Genomic DNA, 23,306 nt, shown 5'->3' with positions numbered 1-23,306 from the left:
AACAGAGCAGTGTGGCTGCCATAATGCCTAAAATCGCACACACACTAGAAGTCACACATGACTTCAAAGCTAACAGTTGGTCACTTGCAGGGCTTCAGTTGCCTAGGTGACCCTCTAATATATTTACTAGATGGTCATACTTCAATTAATGGTATTCTTCATTCTGATTGGTAGTCTCTTCAGTCACTCACTTAAGAGTGTTTTGCAGGTCCCGCCCACTTAAAGTCCCCAAATACCACTTTCTACAATTTTTGCTATTACGTCAATTCAAATCACTCCCAGTGTATGCAGCTAAACAACACAACAACCAATCACAGTAGATCATCCCACCAGCTGATCCAATCTAGAATCAGCAGTGTGAGGGGGGAATGAGGTTTGCTCCTGCAGAAGCCTGAAGTCCTACACCATAGCATTATTCCAAATGTTTTATACTTAATAATCAGTTCAAATCTGCAGCCAGTGATGGCAAAATCATTTAATTTGTTTATTTTGATTTCCTAAACACTGAAAAGTTGCATAATGATACCAGTCAATCCGTTGCCACATTGTTTAGTTACTTTAATCCACACATTAACTACTGCACTAACATCTGCGTTTACATGTCAATAAATAATGCATGCACATGTGCCAAGCTGCTGTTCCTCATCTTCGTCACAGTGTCCTTATCTGTCTGAAGTGATCACATGAAGAAGGTGCGTGTGTGCGCGTGTGTGCGCGTGTGTGCGCGTTTGTGTGCGTGTCCCTGTTCGCATCTACACGTTTACACTTCCCTCCCTCAAGTGTGCATTTGCATTTGGATGAACAACATCCTGCGTGTGTACGAGTGTGCGATATGTTGGTTTATTCATGTATTTTCACAGGGCAAGCTTGAGGCGTGAACTAGATTCTTCACCCTGCTGTTGGCCAGACTCTACTGTCACTCAGCCAGTCTCTGTCGTGTGTGCACGCGTATGTTACAACTTTGGTTTTACAATGTGAACCAGCTGAGTTACCATTCCACTACAAGTAAAAGTACAAGTGCATCATCATTACTGGTTTTACCAGTCTCACACTGCTGAGTTATGATCAGTATTTCCAGGAAGGACCTGCCAGTAATATACTGGTTGAACTCACCCATTGCACACAGTGCGTTTGCTGTCTTCTTTAATTTAACCGACTTTTATGTTTTGTCTCTGTAAATCCAGCATGCATATTGATGGGTTTTCCACTGGTTTTTGCTGTATATTTGGACAAGTTATGTGTGTTATGTGTGTATTATTGATGACAGCGCAAACCAACCCAAGCTTTGCTATCAGCCTTGTGTGCGCATCTGTACACCTTGCGTCTAATCTCCTGCTCGCCAGTGACAGCTTCTCGGTATAATGTGTCTAATATTTAGCTGCAGAGACCAAAATGAAAGTTTAAGCTGGATGGTGCTACGGTGCATGAAAAAGCCTTGCTAACATTGTTTTCCTCAAAAACTCAATAGAAGAAAGTAGCTTCTTCAATTTCTGTTGCAGCTCTGATTTATGCATCATGGTGGTGAGGATATTGTGGTAATTTTTTTCATTTTTTTTAGGCAATTTTCTTCTCTTGTGTAAGTGCCTGCAGTATTTTTCCAACATTAAATCCTTGTAATATCAAACTGGTAGAACAATATCTGAGAATGGGTGATTATTTAAATCATGGTGGTGGGCTCATATGTTCATAATATTTACATCACAGCTGCTGTAATCTGGTGTAACAAGATAACTCTAGACTCTACCACAGCACTCAAACATGATTCATAACTCAGAATGTCTGGATAAGAGTCAGACAGATACAAAAAACCCATCATTTTCTACTACCGTACACATTTGGCTTCGCTGACCTTTGTACAGTAAGTCTGTGTTCTGCAAGTGACTTGTTATGTGCACACCAGCAGCCGCATCCATGAGCAAGCATGCAAACATACAGCTGTAAACATGTATGCATGTAGTCAGGTTGTGTTACTCACCCACAGCCTTGAGTGAGGCATATTTGTTGAAGCCAATTCCCAGGTTGTTGTGAGGGTGAGACAAAGCCATGGCTGGACCCAGAGGAGATAAAGCTGCATTGTTTAAATGGTTGTGATCTATGAAAGACAGAGAGAGAAGCAAATATCAAACAAATATCTAAAAGTTGATCAAAGAAAATGCTAATTGGGAGAATATTCTCAGGAGGAATAAGAGCATTAAACCATACAAAGAGAGAAAAGCAGCTCTCCTCTCTATAACTCTATAACCTTATTTGGCTGACATTTTTTTTTTTTATGAATGGATGGAGATGATTTTTAAATGTTTTTTTATGTTTCCATTTCCAGAAAGTGATGCAAAAGCTCTTTAACTCTTTAGTCGGGAATACAAGAACTAATTAGCTGCGGGCGTGATTTGTGCACTTCTTTCAGGCCACATTGCAAAATGTCCATTTCCTGCTCAAAATAACAAATATATTCAAAAAGCTGTTTTTTATTTAATTTAATTTTTTGTTATTTTTACATCTGCAGGTCAACAAGGACACGAGAAAACACCACTTACCATAGGCCTCTGTTTGAGTGAAAACAAGGACAGCTGACGAGGAAATTGAGCACTCAAAACTCAAGCTGAATTACACAAACACACCTTGCAGAAAAGTTGACAGATTTGTTTACAGCGCTTAAAGTCGGATGAACTTGCACATTCACAGCTGCATCGCTATCGGCTAACTGAAAATGCCCGCTCACAGTCCTGCAGGCGTACAGCTAAGCATTCAACTGTAACTTGACAGCTACTCAGTTGAGGCACTCATCACCCAACCACAACCTCCATCTTATTTAGTTTTGGTATTTTATTATGACGATTGAATGGTCATGTATATTTTTATTTAACCCTTATGCCCGCTTCAAATTTTTACCCTTTCGACACCTTGGTGGACCAAAATGTACACACACAAAATCTGCCTTTTTTCACTTAATCAGCTTGAGCCCTTATAAAATGATCAAAACATTCAGGATTTTAACTCTTTAAATGCAAGTTTAATTATAAATTATTTAAAAAAACAAAACAAAAAAGAAAAAATTATTTCCCATATTATAAATAGTCGGGGGATGGGGCATCGCTGAGTCTTGGACATGTCAAATATTAGCATAATCTGATAACAGATACTCCCTCCTGACACCTTCATGGCCAGAAGTGTCTCATTCACTTCCACTGAAATCACGTGTTTTAATCTCTAGGCCACTGTAGTATAAACCATTCGTCTCATTCGTCTTACCCCCTCTTTGCATTATGGGAGTGCAAATAGGGAAGTGGAGGAGAAACGATCAGCAGCATAATTAAGACATGGTTTAGTATCACCTGATCCTGCTCTAACTATAAGCATTTAAAAAAAATAAAACGTCTTGATTCTAATCTTAAAACTAGACATGGTTTCTATCCCCCAAATTAACCTGGGGGAGCTGGTTCCACAGGACGAACCACAATTAAACCACCAATCGGAGTGCTCTGTTAGGGTAATATGATACTATTAGGTCTTTAAGATATGTTGGCACCTGATTATTCAAGACCTCATATATGAGATGGATTTTTAAATTCAATTCTGGATTTAGCAGGAAGCCACTAAAGAGAAGCTAAGATGAGAGAAATATGATCTCCCGGGTCCCTCTTCTACTCTTGCTGCAGCATTTTAGATTAACTTCTCAGGGAGCTTTTAGAAATGGCTGATAACAAGAAATTACAATACTTCAGCCTGTAAGTAAGAAAGGCTCAAACTAGTAATTTGGCATCACTCTGAGAGTCTATTTGTGATTTAAGTGACACTACACAGATGACAGAATGTAGTCCATGATATGTGCACGTTGAGGGACATATTCTGGTTATTTCTCACAGTTTTACTGGAGGTCAAGCTAATGCCATCCAGGGTAAATATTGGTTCGATATCATGTTTCTGATGATTTTAGGGCAACGTGCAATAACCTGAATAAGTCTGAATTTAAAGGTAGAAAATTGACTTGAAGGTTAGTTTCTCATGTGGTTTTTGGTGATTTTACTTCCCGTGTTAGTGTCTGATTGAATCCACCTGTACCTTGTGTGATCTCTCCAGTGTTCACTCTGTGACTATTCATTCTTTATCGGGTCTTTGTCATTAATTCTTCCTGTTCACGAGTTATCCTGGGTTTTTAAAATGACATTTTTTGTTATTAAAAAATAATCTTAGATTAAAATGAGTGACAGAATCCCAACTCTAGTCACCAAAGGTACCTGTTTCTGCAATTAATCATTGGAATCAATGGAATCCATTTTTCAAAACAACATAAAAGCAACTGCACTCATCTTTGACAATAACAACACAGCCTCTCAAAGACTCTGCAAGCCTTCTGGAGAAACAAGGTCAGGCCAGGATTACCTCCCTTCTCTGAAAGTGTCATCTTTCCAGAAGTACAAAACTTAGCTAAAACTGTTTCCTGAAGAGGATGACGCACACACACACACACACACACACACACACACACACACACACACACACACACACACACACACACACACACACACCTGACTCCTGGATCCACCAGCCCCACAATAGCTGAAACGCATCGATGGGAATCAAGCGAGGGGGAAACAGGAGAGCGAGGCGGAGAGCGCGGGAGACGCAGGGAGAGAAACCAGAGAGCGAGGGATGTGACACCAGCGCTGACTGATTGAATTAGAAATAGATCTTCACTTCCCCTTGTAATTGATATGCAGTAATGACACGCTGTGTAGCACAGAGTGCAGGGAAGCCCAGTCGTGTGTATGCGTTGTATAGCTGTGTGTGTATGTAAAATATCTTGTGTGAACCACGTATGCCGCCTCTCTCATCACTCACTCGCCTACCTAGAGTTAAAAGGAGCACATCCGTCAATCAACCAATAAACAAAAACCCACCTACACTTAAAATTGCTTTAGTTATTTAATTTATGCAGGAATTGTGAGCGATTGCACAACATTCAAAGCAATTGCTCCTGCTCTTTAAGTGCCCTACATTTGGATCCCTTGTTCTCAAGCACTCCTTTTGTGAACCAACAACAGTGGAAATAATGAGAGGGTCAGACAGAAAGACAGGGAGTTGAAGGCAGACACAGCTAATTGATGGAAAGATCCCTGGCCACTCTCCAGTTTGGCCACAGGGCTGTTCCCGGCCACCAGAAAGAGAGTTAGAGAGTGAGACAAAGAGGTTTACTTTTTGAAAGATTTTGTTGTTTTACTCCAGCATAACATGTAACAGTGCGCAAACACTACTTTTGTCCTTTTTCTGCTCAGTGAGTTTTTAGCATCCTCCTTCAGCAGCGTTATGACAGACATGGTAATATGCTGAGGCACAGGACAGAGGGCGAAATGCAGGATATGGGTTAGACAAGTTTAGCTTAGCGTTAGTGTTATTATTCTCAAATAGTTTTTGATGCATATGTTTATATTTAGAGCGAGATTTATGAACATGTTCGTCCTTAGAGATAGTGAATAGCTGCTGACCTGACTGGAGTAAAAAACCATTTGCCCTTCAGTGATAAGGAAGGGCACAAAAACAATTCAATTCAATTCAATTTCAATTCAATTTTATTTATATAGCGCCAAATCACAACAAATGTCGCCTCAAGGCGCTTCATAGATACAGAGAAAAGCCCAACAATCATATGACCCCCTATGAGCAAGCACTTTGGCGACAGTGGGAAGGAAAAACTCCCTTTTAACAGGAAGAAACCTCCAGCAGAACCAGGCTCAGGGAGGGGCGGCCATCTGCTGCGACCGGTTGGGGTGAGAGAAGGAAGACAGGATAAAAGACATGCTGTGGAAGAGAGACAGAGGTTAATAACAGACATGATTCAATACAGAGAGGTCTATTAACACATAGTGAGTGAGAAAGGTGACTGGAAAGGAAAAACTCAATGCATCATGGGAATCCCCCGGCAGCCTACATCTATTGCAGCATAACTAAGGGAGGATTCAGGGTCACCTGGTCCAGCCCTAACTATATGCTTTAGCAAAAAGGAAAGTTTTAAGCCTAATCTTAAAAGTAGAGATAGTGTCTGTCTCCCGAATCCAAACTGGAAGCTGGTTCCACAGAAGAGGGGCCTGAAAACTGAAGGCTCTCCCTCCCATTCTACTTTTAAATACTCTAGGAACAACAAGTAGGCCTGCAGAGTGGGAGCGAAGTTCTCTAATAGGGTGATATGGTACTACAAGGTCATTAAGATAAGATGGGGCCTGATTATTTAAGACCTTGTATGTGAGGAGCAGGATTTTGAATTCAATTCTGGATTTAACAGGAAGCCAATGAAGGGAAGCCAAAACAGGAGAAATATGCTCTCTCTTTCTAGTCCCTGTCAGTACTCTTGCTGCAGCATTTTGGATTAACTGAAGGCTTTTCAGTGAGTTTTTTGGACATCCTGATAATAATGAATTGCAGTAGTCCAGACAACATGTCACACATTACAAATGACATTTCAAAAAGCACTTCAGGAGCATTGCCATTGCTTAACCATTAGATTATTAACCATATACAGAGTTTAGCAACAACTAAACATCAAGCAAGCGTGGAGCAACAAAAGCCATAGAAATCAGTGTATCTGCATCCGTGCAATGCAGTGGATTTGTTTCCTTTCTTTTTTTTCTCTCTTGCACATTTTTCACCAAAAGAAACAGTGAAGATAAGTAATAAGTAATAGTGAGCAAAACAGAAAGCAGCAGAGCCTTTTAAAGGCTGTAAAAGCCGGGTCCATATTGTCCACAGTGCCACACCTTTTCTATTACACCTTCAGTTTTATGTCATGTTAAAACCCAAAGCCACACTGCTATAGTAAAAATCTGCTTGTAATAAAAGGGTTTAGAGAAGTGGTCTATAAATAAACATTATTAGCCCTATTAAAATGATTAAAGCGAATCTAACATTGTAGCTTAACTCACTTTGGATTAGCTGTGTCCTCATTTTTAGCATTGCTTCATTGTTGGCCTTTAGAATAATTGTTAATTAATTTTGCATCAGTCACAGATGATTATTACCTTACTAAAAGCAGGAGTTAAACTGGTTAATTGAACAAGAAGAAAAAATATGAGGGGGCAGTCGCAGAAGGGTGAACATCATTTTCAGTCTGACAATCACTAATTATTTAAAACACAGACTTGGAAATCAAGGTTTTTGACATTTACATAGCACACAGGAAGCAGCACATTAAAAAAGACAGAAAAACAAACAAACAAAGAAAAGTATCTAATGCTTGTTTTATGCTACTCTTGTTGTGTCTGTTCATGCTATTGTGCAGCCCTCAAACAACCTAATGGCAGCTAGCTCAGCTGTGGGTAAGTTTGTGGGTAATGCTGATTGGCTGGCAAAAAGGGGAGGGAGTGACAGGCAGCATGAAAAGTACAGTCAGTGGCTGCAGTGCACACTTTTCATGGCCGATACACAAACGACAGCACAAACAAGAGTAGCCCACAGACAGGCTGTACCACATACTTTGGACACTTGGTCATAGCTGTTGTTGTAGCATGCTAAAATATAGCAGATGTTCTAGTGGCTAACTAGACTTTAGGTGCTAAAATACTCATGTGACATAGCAAAAGCTAATGTTTTAGCTAGCTGCTATCATTTTGATATAGTTTCCACCCTCAGTTGCATAACTTGCTGCCCAAAGAGATTTCTCGCGTTGTGAGGGAAAAATATGTATTTCCTGAGTTGTTAACTTGGTGAAACCATTCGCAGAGGTTGTTGCTCCCAAATCCTTGTTGTGAGTAGTTGTACGCTAACACCCACTAACAAACTGCGACACCTTCAGAGTAAAAAATCCCACGACTGCTCGATAACCGGTCAGCAAATACCCGTTATTTTTTCCAATAATTGGTGGTTACCAGGCGATCGCCAACTGGTCACTATGGTCTCTTTTGTCCTATTTTGCTTTACTTTTAAGAAAAATTACACGGTTCGTATTTTTTTTCAGTCGTTTTTTTTTTTTTTAATTTCTATCCTGTAATATGCACAGCATGTTGATTGAATTGATTTCATCCGCTGTTTGATTTGATCAAACATGCTGTCAACATGTAGTTCAGCTCGGTTCTCTGAGCACGTAACTCCTTACAGATCCTCCTTCACATGTTTCTTTAAGTTTATGTTTTTCCACTGAGGTAAAGAGAGAGTTTTTAGGAGAAGTCACAGGAGGATTTTCTTTTTTTTGACTATTCATCTGCAACCCCCATGTTCTCCCTTTCTCTTGGTGTTTGTTTGTGTTCTTGGCCCTAGGGCATATTTCTTGTTTTTTCTCAGTTACTGTATTTTTAAAATATTTTTTGGACATCACTTGCTCTATCCAGTTCCTGGGTTCCACTTGACACACTTTTAAACTGAGTTGCTTTTGAGGGTTTTTTCCCCTCTCTCTCTGTAACCTGTCTGCTTCTGTAAGTGTCCTGTGTTTGCATCATCCCTCTTTATTCACCTTTTTTCAAACAAAAGTATTTCTGCTATCCTTTCATTTTCACATTTATGAAATATCAGGTCTCTAGTCTGTTTTCATTAATGATTTACGAAATGTTACCCCTCAGCCGTCGCGATACGATTCATACCGCCGCAAAAAGAAGTGTGAGAGAGATTGAAAAGGAACAAATTATTTCCTGCAGTTTGTATTCGTGAATAAATTCTCTCTGAATGTCCCACATTTCCTCTGCATGTGTGTTCACGAGGCTGCGCGCGGTTTTTGATGTACTGTAGTATGGAGGCCTCGGAGGAAAAGTGCTGATAAGAATTCAAATTTATGTTTATTAAATGGAAGCAGATGAGAAAATGAGGACTTTACCATACATGAATTCACAGTGAATTCACAGTGTGTAGAGGCGAAAACTGTGAGAGTGATGAAATGTATGTGGACCTGTGTGTGTGTGTGTGTCCAATACCTTTGTGAGCAGCTATAGCAAATAATGTCTGTTTGGCATGTGCACGCTTCCCTCCAGCGTGTATTTGTTTTGATTTGTATGTGTGTACTTTGAAGCATACCTTGTTTGTGTTTGTGACTAGAGTGTGTGTGTGCAGCCAGGCAGGCAGGCAGGAGAGCACCGCTGGGTGATGGCCTAATTCAGCAGGGCTCAACATCAAAGAGGTTGACTGCTGCAAGGGCTTCAGCCAGTCTTACTCTGAAATGACTACTGTCACACACACACGCACACACACACACACAGCTAATGAGAGACAGAGAGCGAGAGAGGGAGGGAGGAAGAAAGGGGAATAAATGTAAGAACAGCAGAGTGGGATGGAGAGAGACGAGGACAGCTCGGTGTTGTTTAATGGCAAAGACTCGTCATGAAACAGAAGCCGCTGTCTCAACTTCAGCCTTTATACCATAACTTGAAAATACAATGTTTATAAATATATTTATGTTAAATTTACTGTCTGATGTTTCACAGTGCAGAGCACTAGCAGGGCGCAGTTTGAGTGATGTGCAGGGTGATATAAGATCATCTGTGGAACAGCAGAGCTCTCTGGATGTGTTTGTGGTTGTTTCATTTTATGTGAGAGAAGGAAAGCAAAGACAAAAAAGAGGATTCAGAGGTAGGACAGTGCAGAGGAGGCTTAAAGCTTTGTCTCTTATACTTTGTGTACAGCACATGTAACGCACCAGCTGTTCAAGGGACTGGTTTGTATGTATGCTGATGTGCATATTAGTTTATTAGAGCAGAAGGTACAAAATCATATATGTGGCCTCACATACTGCAGGCCACTTGGATCAGTGGGCTTCTGTCAGGACAAAGAAGGTGAGCAGTGATTAGCAGTTGCTTAATGGAATCTGAAAATAAACACCAATTAAAACTAAAGTGAATGCGATTCCTCTCCTTTCATTAAGGCTGTTTGCAAGCATTACTGCCACCTTGTGGTCATGAAAGACAGCTGTTGGCACAGGACAACAGTGCACACTTTACTTTGATTCCACTGAAATCTAGTGTGTCTCGATTACATTGGGGGGTGTCTTGTTAATGACCGCATAAACCTCTGGTGTTTGATGGGAAACTCATGGACGTTTAGCATGGCAGACAAGATGCTGCTGGCTTCACTCTGCTAAGATCAGTTTTGATTTGCACATTTGCAGAATGTTTTCATGGTGTTTGATTTATTTTTTGATTTATCTTTTTAGTTCAAAGGAATATCCCAACTGCAATTTTTTTAAATTTCTTTTTGGCGTTAGTACTTTGTTCTATGTCTTTTGTCCTGTCACCCTTCCTTCACCTCAACCATTTGCGGCGATGGCTGCCCCTCACTGGTTCTTCCTGTTAAAAAGGGAGTTTTTCCTTCTCACTGTCACCAACAAGTTTACTCACACAGGGCTGAGTGATGGTTGGGGTTTCTCTGTATTATTGTAGGGTCTTAACCTTTTAATATAAAGCGCCTTTAGGCAGCTGTTGTTGTGCGCTATATAAATAAATTCTATGAGTGTAAGCAGAGACCAAGTCCTGTAATTTGTGAGGTGGCATTTTGTCACCAGTTTTGAGTTTTGCTGTTTTCATGCTGTCAGGAAATTGTCCAGTTTGGTGTGGTAAGTTGAAGTTTTGAGTTAGTGGTTTGGAAATTGCCTTTACAAGTTTTACATCTGTGTCATTACAGTCACTTGATGTTTTCTTTTTCCATTTATTAACACCATCTATAACTTCTTCATGTCTAGCTGTAATACTGTTAAACCGCTCATCGGTGTGACAGGTAGTGGTGCTGAGGAAAAAGCTGTTATCAGTGTGATTTTCCAGTTCATGTGGATGATGTTCAGTGTAATGAGAAGTGGTCATCGCTAGATCATATTTTACAGCAAACTTTTGTAGATTGTAGATTGGTCATTATAAGTCTATGAGTTTTTTGTTGTTGTAATCAGTTTGAACATATGAAATTTCCCCCTCGCCGCCGCAGCTATCAGCTCCTTTCTTTTCCTTCTTTTGCATCTGTGAAGTCCTCATTTATATAGATTTTTGTTCCAGTGAGTGACTCAGCCCGCTGTATGGGTTTAACTGTTTGACTGTATAATTATGTGCACTGTCCTTCTTGTGCTCCTGCTGCAATTAGACAGAAGTTTTCTCATTTTTTCCCCTTTTTTGAGCGAGGTCTCTCTCAAGCCACAAATCCTTCCAAACACAGACTGTCACACACATCGAAAACATCAGTTATTTTTGTCTGCTTTCGTCTGAAGGGTTGTTTTAACCCTTTAAGACCTAACATAGAAGCATGTCCGCCAGAGCTTATATTATATTTTTACATGCTGTAGTGCCATTTTTGGGAGCATTTTAAGTTGCTATACATCAATACAACCATTATAGCCCAAATTTTAAAAATATTTCTGCATTAAGTGCATAGTAATTACATTAATTGCAAGACATTTAGAGAAATTTAAGAGGCTTATCCCTCAAAACTGTAAATACAAAAAAGTTGCACAAAATAGTTTCCCACCACAGGAAATTTATTTTGAGTGTCTTCATAGTTTTATTTTTGAAATACACCAATTTTTATACACTGCAGGAAAAACGAAAATAAATATTATAGTGCAAATTTGCAAAAAAGCAGCATATGCATCAAAATAAACTATTTCCAGAAGTGCAATATGAGTCCTAAGCATCCCAGAAACGACATAGAAAGTCATAAAGTCAAACATAACTTTTAAAAACACCAGTATAAGCTCATGAGACATTAAATGAGACATTACAAAAAACAATAATTGCTAAAAGAAATTTAATTTGTAGTTCTAAATAAATTCTAAATGCATTTAGGACGTTTTTTGCTCACTTTATGTCTCGTCCACGATGTTATTTCTCTCTCCAGAAGCATAGGTTACAATTACATTAGCATGACCAATTATGCAAATTATGTGATGACGTCATTTAGCGACTTCTAGCGACTTTTAGGACAACCAATAGCGATTTTCCTTACTGAGGAGTTGGCAACACTGTTACAAACAGCTGATCGGATCAGCAAAGCATGTTTCTGGAATATTTTTTGTTGCTGCAAGCGCTTTATATGCAGTTTTTGCAAAGCTATATGTGGAAGGAAACCGTGACCTAGGACAAGCTGATGGCATAAGATGTAAGTACAACTCCTCCGGTTTCATATGCAAAAAAAATTATTGCGCTAGCTTACGTGGTTGCAGTGCTACCGCGATTTAAAAATAGTTAGGCAAAATGGAGCCTGCCTGCTCCAACTGGCTTTAAAGGGTTAAGCTAATCTGATTAAACAGTACATATTTTTGTACTGTTTAATCAGTACAAAAATATGTAGAAACTATAATTTGTTGTTTTATCAGTGGGTAATGTGGGTTATGTGCTGGACTGGTAGCTGGTTATTTTATTGCTATGCTAAGCTAACCATTTGCCTCCCATGGCGTCATATTCACATTTAAGATATTTGATTGCACCAGGTAACCTTTAACATATACTGCAAATGGCAGAAAAGACATTTCATGGTACTTACAGTCTTCTTCAGTAACTCTAGGCAAGAATGGGTTAGATAACTGGATGCTGTTTACATGTTAAAGCTTTGAGTGGGTACCATGTGTGCAGCATATGGGCCTCCTTCATTAATATCTCTTCCTGTCTCAGTGTGTTGGAAAAAATACACACAAGCATTACTTTGAGTTGTTGCTTAGCAAAGCTTTCTGCGTGTCCTCTCTTTCTTCCTCTGATTCTCTGACGCTTTTATCTTTTTAAAAATCTTTTTCTGTCACTTTTCCTCTGTTATATTTCTTTTCAAGCGCCTCTTTCTACTTCTGCACCTGCCTCTTCCCACCTATCCTTCCTCCTTCCTTCCTCATACACCTTGTTTTCTCCGCAACCCTGTCTTGCCTAACTCTTTTGTTGTGACGGTAGAACATCTGTTGCGATGGAACGAAGCAGTGAAACCAATATGTGAGAAAGACTCATCTACCTTCATGTTTTCTTTTTGATTTTCCTGCCTCTTTTTCTCTGCCGTGAATTTTAGTGAAGTGGGTGCTCAGTGTTTCTCTACATTTCACTCTTTTCTTTAACAGCATATAATCTACGGCGATACTGTTGTACTGATGAGTACTACCATTATGAGCAAAACACTTCAGTGAATATTCAATGATGAAATAATTTTTGCCTCACTGACCTGCTGACTGTCCAGTGGCCATACTTCTAAACTCTCTTAATACTAAGAGGAACATCAAGAGAGACTGATGAATGACTAGAAGTACCCGATTTGCCCAGCAAATCACTGCTTTTCTCTTAATTTTTTTGTACTCTTATTCTTGTTCCTCTGTGTTAAATAGAGTAAATGGAGTCATTTCAGCACACTAATATCAATGTTGAAGTCTCTTTAAAAACTGCTCCGCACGCCAACCCCCCAACCCCCCTTTTCTACCCCTCACACTCTATTTGCAGGATAAATGAGGGCTTATCCCAGGATAACACCATTATTTTCTGCCTTTAGCACAGACAATGAATGTGCTGAACGTTGCTGCTCATTGCTTTACATAATGCAGTGAACACATCTATGCATAACACACACACACACACACACACACTGACATGCTCATGCATGGACAGAGCGGTTTATCTAAATAAATAGAATTAGCTGTGGAAAGCATGTTGACTACAGAGTAGTCCAAATAATAAATAGAGCAAAGTGAAAGCAAAGTGAAAGAAGAAAGGATGAAAGAAATGGAGGTAAATTAGAGGTGAGGTAAAGATTATCTAATGTGTGTTGACAAACGATGATGTCACATCACTTAAACAAGACTTGAAATGCAGTCTTCAATCATGTAAGGTTCATTAAAACATCACTACTGTAACAGCTGCAGATGTCAGAAGTACTTCGATCTATCTATCTATCTATCTATCTATCAGGGGTGCACCAATACTCGTATCGATATTTAACCGTTCGATACAGTGCTTTTGGTTCGGTACGCATACGTATCGAACAATACAAAATTTTTAATTTATTTTATCAACTTTCCTTCTGACGGTGCTGTCTGTGTTGAGCGCTCAGTGGATCTGCGCTCGACAGTGCAGCCTAGGCGGAGTAGTCGAACGCAGATTCACTGAGCGCAGGGCAAATTAGCGAGACAGAAGTTAAGCTCTCCTTGCGACATGGCAAATTGAACCCCCACCCCCCCCACATTCAGATCTGGCGTTTGGAACTATTTTGGTTTTCATGTGACGTATGACCCTGAAGGTAAGCAGGTAATGGACAAAAGTAAAACGAGTGTCGGATGTGCCACGCAATGCTCAATTACATTGGTGGGAACTAGTGCATTAGCGCAGTTAGCTCGTTAAGGTGTTGGCCGTCCAGCCCCAAGCACGGGGCGATCCGTGGTAGCTCGTTAACGGAGATTTGCCGTGTTGTGGCATTAACGTCATTTCAGATTAACGCTGACCGCACGAGTGGGAACACTATAACACTATATATATATATATATATATATATATATATATATATATATATATATATATATATTAGATATAGATATATATATATATATACAGTGGGGCAAAAAAGTATTTAGTCAGCCACCGATTGTGCAAGTTCCCCCACTTAAAATGATGACAGAGGTCAGTAATTTGCACCAGAGGTACACTTCAACTGTGAGAGACAGAATGTGAAAAAAAAATCCATGAATTCACATGGTAGGATTTGTAAAGAATTTATTCGTAAATCAGGGTGGAAAATAAGTATTTGGTCAATAACAAAAATACAACTCAATACTTTGTAACATAACCTTTATTGGCAATAACAGAGGTCAAACGTTTACTATAGGTCTTTACCAGGTTTGCACACACAGTAGCTGGTATTTTGGCCCATTCCTCCATGCAGATCTTCTCAAGAGCAGTGATGTTTTGGGGCTGTCGCCGAGCAACACGGACTTTCAACTCCCGCCACAGATTTTCTATGGGGTTGAGGTCTGGAGACTGGCTAGGCCACTCCAGGACTTTCAAATGCTTCTTACGGAGCCACTCCTTTGTTGCCCGGGCGGTGTGTTTTGGATCATTGTCATGTTGGAAGACCCAGCCTCGTTTCATCTTCAAAGTTCTCACTGATGGAAGGAGGTTTTGGCTCAAAATCTCACGATACTTGGCTCCATTCATTCTGTCCTTAACACGGATCAGTCGTCCTGTCCCCTTGGCAGAAAAACAGCCCCATAGCATGATGTTTCCACCCCCATGCTTCACAGTAGGTATGGTGTTCTTGGGATGCAACTCAGTATTCTTCTTCCTCCAAACACGACGAGTTGAGTTTATACCAAAAAGTTCTACTTTGGTTTCATCTGACCACATGACATTCTCCCAATCCTCTGCTGTATCATCCATGTGCTCTCTGGCAAACTTCAGACGGGCCTGGACATGCACTGGCTTCAGCAGCGGAACACGTCTGGCACTGCGGGATTTGATTCCCTGCCGTTGTAGTGTGTTACTGATGGTGACCTTTGTTACTTTGGTCCCAGCTCTCTGCAGGTCATTCACCAGGTCCCCCCGTGTGGTTCTGGGATCTTTGCTCACCGTTCTCATGATCATTTTGACCCCACGGGATGAGATCTTGCGTGGAGCCCCAGATCGAGGGAGATTATCAGTGGTCTTGTATGTCTTCCATTTTCTGATGATTGCTCCCACAGTTGATTTTTTCACACCAAGCTGCTTGCCTATTGTAGATTCACTCTTCCCAGTCTGGTGCAGGTCTACAATTCTTTTCCTGGTGTCCTTCGAAAGCTCTTTGGTCTTGGCCATGGCGGAGTTTGGAGTCTGACTGGTTGAGGCTGTGGACAGGCGTCTTTTATACAGATGATGAGGTCAAACAGGTGCCATTCATACAGGTAACGAGTGGGGGACAGAAAAGCTTCTTACAGAAGACGTTACAGGTCTGTGAGAGCCAGGGATTTTCCTTGTTTGAGGTGACCAAATACTTATTTTCCACCCTGATTTACGAATAAATTCTTTACAAATCCTACCATGTGAATTCATGGATTTTTTTTTCACATTCTGTCTCTCACAGTTGAAGTGTACCTCTGGTGCAAATTACTGACCTCAGTCATCATTTTAAGTGGGGGAACTTGCACAATCGGTGGCTGACTAAATACTTTTTTGCCCCACTGTATATATATATATATATAGATATATATATATATATATATATATATATATATATATATATATATATATATATATATATATATATATATATCTATATCTATATATATATATAGATATATATATATAGATATATATATCTATATATATATATAGATATATATATAGATATATATATCTATATATATATATATAGATATATATATCTATATCTATATAGATATATATATAGATATATATATATAGATATTATATATAATATCTCAAACGTGCTAACTATAACACATTTAATTCCAATTTAAATGCCTCCTAAAAGATTTGATAGTGTCATCCAGCCTCAGTATGTGTTACTAGACCTCTCTGCACATGTCTTTTATCCTGTCTTCCTTCTCTCACCCCAACCAGTCGCAGCAGATGGCCACCTCTCCCTGAGCCTGGTTCTGCCGGAGGTTTCTTCCTGTTAAAAGGGAGTTTTTCCTTCCCACTGTTGCCAAAGTACTTGCTCATAGAAGGGGCATGTGATTGTCGGATTTTTCTCTGTATGTATTATTGTAGGGTCTATCTTACAATATAAAGCACCTTGACCGGCAAATAAAACTGATAATTAACAGGATAGAGCATTTCAAGTTTTTAATCACATTTAATCCAGCTCCCAGTCAGCCTTTATTCAAAAGCACTCCAAACTAAAAGCTGAGCCCAGAAAAGTCTTCCTCATGTCAGCTGGTGCTGCAACCATCCACTTCCAGACATACTCACAGCAACACTGCTTTCCAAACAGCAGTATAGCAGAAATTATATAAGAAATGGCTGAATGTATGAAAAATGCATGAATCAAAAAACAAATCATGGCAACCAAAACAACAGTAAATACGCAGTCACAGTTTGACTGGTAGGTTTGAGATTCACTTCCATTGATTAACTTTCAGTTAGCTGAATACTTGGACAAAGAGGTCAGATCACCGATACTTTCCTTCATTGGCTTCCAGTCAAATTCAGAATCCACTTAAATAATTCTATTATTAACTTATAAAGCTCTACATGTACAGAAAAAAGCAATTAAAAAGATAGCAGGAATGAAAAAAGCTGGTGGAAGGTAAATGGGAACGATTGACAGGGAGAGGAAAGGAAAGATGAACAGATGGCAAACAGGATACAGGAAAGAGAACAGACGAGGGCTGCGAACGTCCCTCTTGGTTTGCAGCCTCTCTCCCAGACTGTTTTTCAGCTGGACAGAGCCATTAAATATCCCACTGAGATCGGGATTTGTCTTTTCAGCACCATGGACAGCATCATTATCCATACAGAGCAAGACTTAATCTGACCCATCACTGCTTGGACTTTGTTGGAGAGTTTTGGCTGGAAAGAGCAGCACAGGGGGAAAGACTCCGATTTAACTGAAGTCAAACTTCTCATCTTGTTTTAATTTACCCCCTCCTCCAAACACACCCTTTCATTTCCCGTTTCCCTTCATTTACTCATGAAAACAGGCCAGATTTTCATTTTATGTAAATGTTATTAATTCAGTCTGGCTGGCTAACCTGTCAAGCAAAACATTAAAAGTTGTGCAGCAACAAAGGGTAAAACAGCTGAATATTAATTAAAAGCCTTTTATTAAAGCATTTATACTTTGCTTTTCTTTGCAGTTGCTGTGACGGTTTCTGGGCATGATAATTAGTGCTTGTATGCATGCAAGAGGGGGTATGTGTATTTCTTGTCCTTATTTTTTTCGGTTGCATTTGTGCGTTATGTAACAGTGAAACAAACAGTGTGAGTGAATCTCTTTATTCCGTTATTTTTTATTCATTATCTACAAAGAAGCGCTTCAACTCAAGCGTCTGAAGTCCGACTACTCCCCCCAGCCCCTTCACGCCCAAAGTCACCATGACTCATTCTTGCTCTCCCTCACGCCTTCTCTCTCTCTCTCTCTCTAATTGTTCTTCAAGGGACAACAAAGCAAACCCCCTTGTCACCACTTCTTAACTTCAGAAGATTCAATTATTCAGAAGAGGTAATTGTACTGAACTGTTATCTAAAGCTAAGTCGCCTACCCACAGAAATTTACTGATGTTGCAGCCTTATTCTCTCATCTTATGTCTGCGTTTATAAAATGTGATTTATGTGTGTGCGCCAGTATAAGTGTGTTGCATAATCACCTGCAGCTTCTTCGGCAGAAATTAGGAGAGGTAGACAAACCCTTGTTATGCAACAGGGCTCACAATGTGGGTCTCATACACAGAGATAATTTCCCGGTTTTAGTCTTTTATGAAAAATATATTGCAGGACAGAGGTCGTTCAGCATCCTTTCTGACTTTATGTTGATTAATGAAAGACAAATAATCAACAACCTAGCTCACTCCTTTCAACTTAAAGGCGTACTTTTAGTATGGCTCCCAAAATCAGGTCGTCTTTGTCTCGAAAGTGAGGCTGACTGTAAGTCTTTATAGGCAACTTTTTAGCATTTTAATAGTGCCCCAAAGAGCTTGAATGTAGCATGGCAGCTGTTGCCAGACTGGCTGGCCTCAGTATTTTAAAACTGCTGGGAATTTCCCACATAACCACAGGGCTACAGAGAATGGTCCAAAAAAGAGAAAATATCCGCTGAGCAGCACTTTACTGTGCAAAAATGCTTTTTTGCTTTTGGGGTAATTGTAGATTGCTTTGACCTGATAGGAATTCAACAGTAACTTTAATAGCCACTTGTTGCAACCAAGGTATGCTGAAGGTCATCTCTGAATGCACACGTTGAACCTTAAAGAAGATGTGCAGTAGCAGCAAAGGACCACACTGCTGCACTGCTGCTGTCAGCTACCAACAGGAAATTGGAAAAATAAAAGGTTCAACTCAATAATATCAAGATTAAACTACTGAAGGGGCCAGTACAGGTCAAAGATAATACTTATTACCACTGCAATGGTACATGAAGTGTACATACTACACTAACTAGTGTGGAGGACAAAGTGGCGGCTGGGGAAAATCATCTATTTAACTGTAAATACAAAATCAAGACTTTATAAACCTTTAGAAACTCATATTCTAACTTCCTATCACTTCATTATCAGCAATTCCGCGCAGGACAAAGATGTTAAAGTCATGCAAGCTCACTGCTGCATGCTCCCAAACAAACTCCCAAACATGCCAACGGCTTCACTTTAAACTCAGGAATCTCTGAAGTATTGAAAGACTCATTATTGTTACACATGCTGTTCTTCTAGTTTAGCATCTTTCAATCTACTGTCAATAAAGTTGCACGATTGCCACATTGCAGCTACACTTCATGAGGTTGCCATAAACCAAAAAAAAGGCATACAGATTGCAATGCTTTCCTTTCTTTTTGTGCTTTCCTGTTACTTGTTTTTCCCCCTTACTGCTTCCATGTACAGTGCTCCTCGGGGAGGATCCTTATAAGACCACCTGGGTTTCTCTCCTCTTCACCTCAGATGTGTTACTTTCAGCTGTTTTTATGTCCTATTTAGCACTGGCGTCCTCCTCATTGACCTGAGTTTGTAGTTCAGTTGCACCTTGGGGCTGAATCCTTGCATACCTGCTTGCAGGTCTAGTGTGAATTGGTTTTTTGTGTTTCTTTTTGATTAAAATAATATAAAAATCAACTCTATCATATATACATAGTATTTGATTTAACCTTCCTACCATAAGAGAACCTGAAAGCATCTTCAACAGTCAGAGTTTTATTAGAGAAGGTATGTCAAACTCACTGTACATGCTGGGGCACATAACCGCCAGCATGTAAAATGCACCCAGTCCAGTCCCTTTCTTTCAGCATAAAGAAGTTTAACTACACATTTAAAAAAAGAAAAAGATGGCCAACAGTATTTCTTAGTTTTCTACATGATAAAGAAATGCTGCTGTAGAAAATGAAAGAAAAGTGTCAGCATGATTTAAAGAGTAAGAAATAAATGTGTGAATTTACAGAAAAATATCCTTTTTTTAAAAAAATTGTAAACCCACAATGCATCTGTCCAGTGGGCCAGATTGGAGTCTTTGCCAGGCCAATTCTGGCCCCCAGACCTTACGTTTCACACCGCTTTATTAGAGTATCCTGCATCTGCACTTACAGAGTAATAACACAGAGGACAGTTTCTCTGAACGCATAATTTTCCAGAAACACAAGTAACAAGAGCGCCAATGGTAATTTTGACTTAATTGGTAAATTGTTAAAAAGGATCTGCTTTGTAATTTACTGTTCTGTCATATTTTGTCCAGCAATATAAATCACAACCAATGCCAGCGTGGATATGAGAGATTTAGTGCATTTCAACTTAATTGCTACAGCTAATGTTGTAGCAATAAAAAGAGGGGAGGAAGAAAATTAATTAGGACATATAGTCTATAAATTGAATGTTTTTTTTTTACAGGTTTTATTCACCGTGGGGGAAGCGCATCTATGAGTGATTTTAATGGTTTGGTTTGCTAGCTGCAGGCTGGAACTTGTTATTGTTATTACAGACATGCGTGACCAGTCTGGATTTAAAATGCAAAGTTGAGGTTTGTGAGATTGATAAAAGAAAAAGAAGCATCATTAGTGACCACAGTAGGCTCATTTTAAATACTTATGAGATCATCAGGGTCGATTTAAAGAATGCTTTTCTTTTCTTGGTTATTTAGCATAATGAGCAACTATCAAGGTCAGTGAGAAGACTCATTGAAAGGTCCTGCGCATCACACGCGGACTTCATTATTTATGTATGCATCCAGACAGGAAGAAAGGGCATGGGCTATGCATATTAGTCTCTCTATGAAATATTACCGAACAGACCTTTGATCCAGCCAAAGGAAGGCAATAAAGAGATACACAGGAAAAGAGGGGGCGCTGAGAGAGAGCGAGAGCATGGAGGGAGTAAAAGAAAGTGATATGATGTTTAATAAGTTTGCTGCTCAGCTTAAATAAAAGAAAAAGTTAAAAATAACAACAACAAGAACATAAAAGAAAGCAGCGGGAAAATTCATACATTAGCTGACTTCAAAGGTGGGTTAAGAGCTAAAGACTGACGTGAGAGTCACACGCAGGTTTGATGAAAGAGCATGCACTGCACTTATATTTATACATGTGTGCCTGTAAGAGTTTGTGTGTATACAGTAGATTGTTGTCCATGCTGCAAGGCCATTATTACACAAGAGCTCAGTTCTCTCTGTCACTTTGATAACTTTGGCTACTGAAATGGGCACAATCTCTCGTTTGATCTAATTTGATATATAATGGTTGATGACAGAGATACACAAACGCGTGTGTCCATGTGTGCTTTTCTCTCAGCGTGTCTGTGGGTGAGCCTGTTACAGAGAGCTGAGTGAGCTCCTGTTTGTTCTGCTGCTCGTTTACTGGACGGCCATCAAATACGTTCATACACGTAAAGATTCGAGAACGCGCAGCCACACACACCCGAATGACTCCATGACCCAGTCATGCTCCGGCACACATTGCAAAAATACACACTTACACTGACATGGAAATTAACAACCAGACATTTTCTAATTTGCACGTCTAAGATATTTCGATTTAGAATGAATGTGAGTCTGACAGCAATAAAGCCAAAATATTCTGCGATTTAATGGAAATTGATGATAAAATCAGAGGAAAGAAAAGCAAAACTGTGCTCCCAAGCACAAGCTGTTGTTCTTTCCTGTGGTTAAAAATCACGTGACCCCGATCGGACTGACGATAGCAGCTTTGTAATGTAGAAAACGTGTGTTCAACGTGATAAAAGCCAATCCAAACACCTACCAAACATGTAGTTGTTTTCCCTAATCTTAAGCAAATTGCAAACGAAAACTAAAGTAAACATCAAACTAGGTTTAGACTTTAGTCACTATGCAACAGTGTAATTGTGTTTGTGCCTCCTCTGCTCATCTCCTGTGCCCGAACACAGATTCGTTTTGCTCTTTGAAAGTGGGAACACTCCTGTGTCATTTTGGGAACACCTCCATGGGCGATTTCATTCGGCAGAAAAAAAAAATGTCTTTGAGAAAAATGGAGACTTACCAGCTGATTGATCAGTTATTGACAAACAAACGACTATTCCATCCATTCTGATAACTGGTTAGCTGCTTCAGTTGCTTGTCAAAGAGCGTGTGGGCATATATGTGAGGATGTGTCTCGTCCTGCTGGCTCTGCCTCCCCTCGGCTCCGTGGAGTGCTGGTGCTTCCTGACTAATTGTGGCAGGCCTGTAATGTGATTGTAGAGGCGATATGCCTTGCTACTCTCTCTAACCACTCAGCCACATACTTCATCATGTTAATTCCCTTGTGTGTGCTTGTGCTTGATTGTGCATTTGCATTTGTGTCAAACCCAAGCCCTTTTCTCTCTGGGTGTGTATATGGACACATTTATATATACAGGTGCGTCTGAGACCATTTGTTTGTGCGGCCGGGTCTCGTGTGTACTGTCTGTGTGTGTGCAGGAGTAGGAATGATCTCATCCATATTCTCCAGGCAGCAGCAGCAGCAGCAGCAGCAGCAGCAGCGCTGAAATCACTCAGCTCACTGACTTCATGCAGCACCATAAAAACTCAGCAGCCAGCGTCGTCCTTCACTAAACAGCTCCCATTACAACACTCGGCAAGGAGTGACTGTTTAAGAATATTAAATGCAAACCTTTAGTGGGGAAAAAATACTCATCCAGCCTCTTAAAATTACACCCAAGTCAGTAACAAAAGGGTGGAAAATGCTGCGCATTTTTCATCTCTGCATACGCTCTTCTCTCTTCACTGCTAAATCACACGAATCTCTTCTTAAATCTTCCACACAGGCAGCCATTAAAGGGAAGCCACGCAACCAGCATTTACCCTGATTCTGATACACGTTTCACTTTTATTTACTCTTAGGAAGGCAGGACACCTGAAGCAGCAGTTTCTGCAAGCATATAACGTATAACGCATGTATTTGACAGCTAGTAAGGAGTGATGAAGCTTCTGTAATCCCTATATATTTTGTGGATAGGCGCTAATATGTATCTTCCCCGGGCAGCTTGTATCCTCGGATGGGGACGTGGACTGATGGAAGTAAGGGTGAATAATGACTCTAGCACAGATCCAAAAACCTCAAACATGAGGTTTTTCTTTTCGTTTTAACTCTCAAGGTGACACTTATCCTGTGTAATGTAAACGCAGCAGTAAAAGAAACTTAACATCAGATCTATGCTAACCATGTTAGTGACACCTGTTCATTTAAATCTTGATATAGCCACAGACTGCTTCAGTCTAAATATCACAGAGTGGCATCTTAGTAGACTT

The 23,306-nt window shown here is 39.9% G+C and overlaps 1 protein-coding gene across 1 annotated transcript in view; it reads right to left on the bottom strand.

Annotated features, from left to right (window-relative positions):
• The window catches only part of LOC102795685 (protein shisa-8), a 120,780-nt gene that overhangs the window by 15,644 nt on the left and 81,830 nt on the right, over positions 1–23,306 (bottom strand). Inside the window, exon 4 of the mRNA XM_006798016.3 lies at positions 1,976–2,092. Coding sequence (XP_006798079.1) covers positions 1,976–2,092 — 117 coding nt within the window. The remainder of the gene's footprint in view (positions 1–1,975; positions 2,093–23,306) is intronic.

This window comes from Neolamprologus brichardi, chromosome 4 (assembly GCF_056152115.1).
Source record: "Neolamprologus brichardi isolate AB-2024 chromosome 4, ASM5615211v1, whole genome shotgun sequence".
NCBI lineage: Eukaryota > Metazoa > Chordata > Actinopteri > Cichliformes > Cichlidae > Neolamprologus > Neolamprologus brichardi.
The sequence above is the reverse complement of the archived record's forward strand: the minus strand, read 5'-3'. Positions and strand labels throughout refer to the sequence as shown.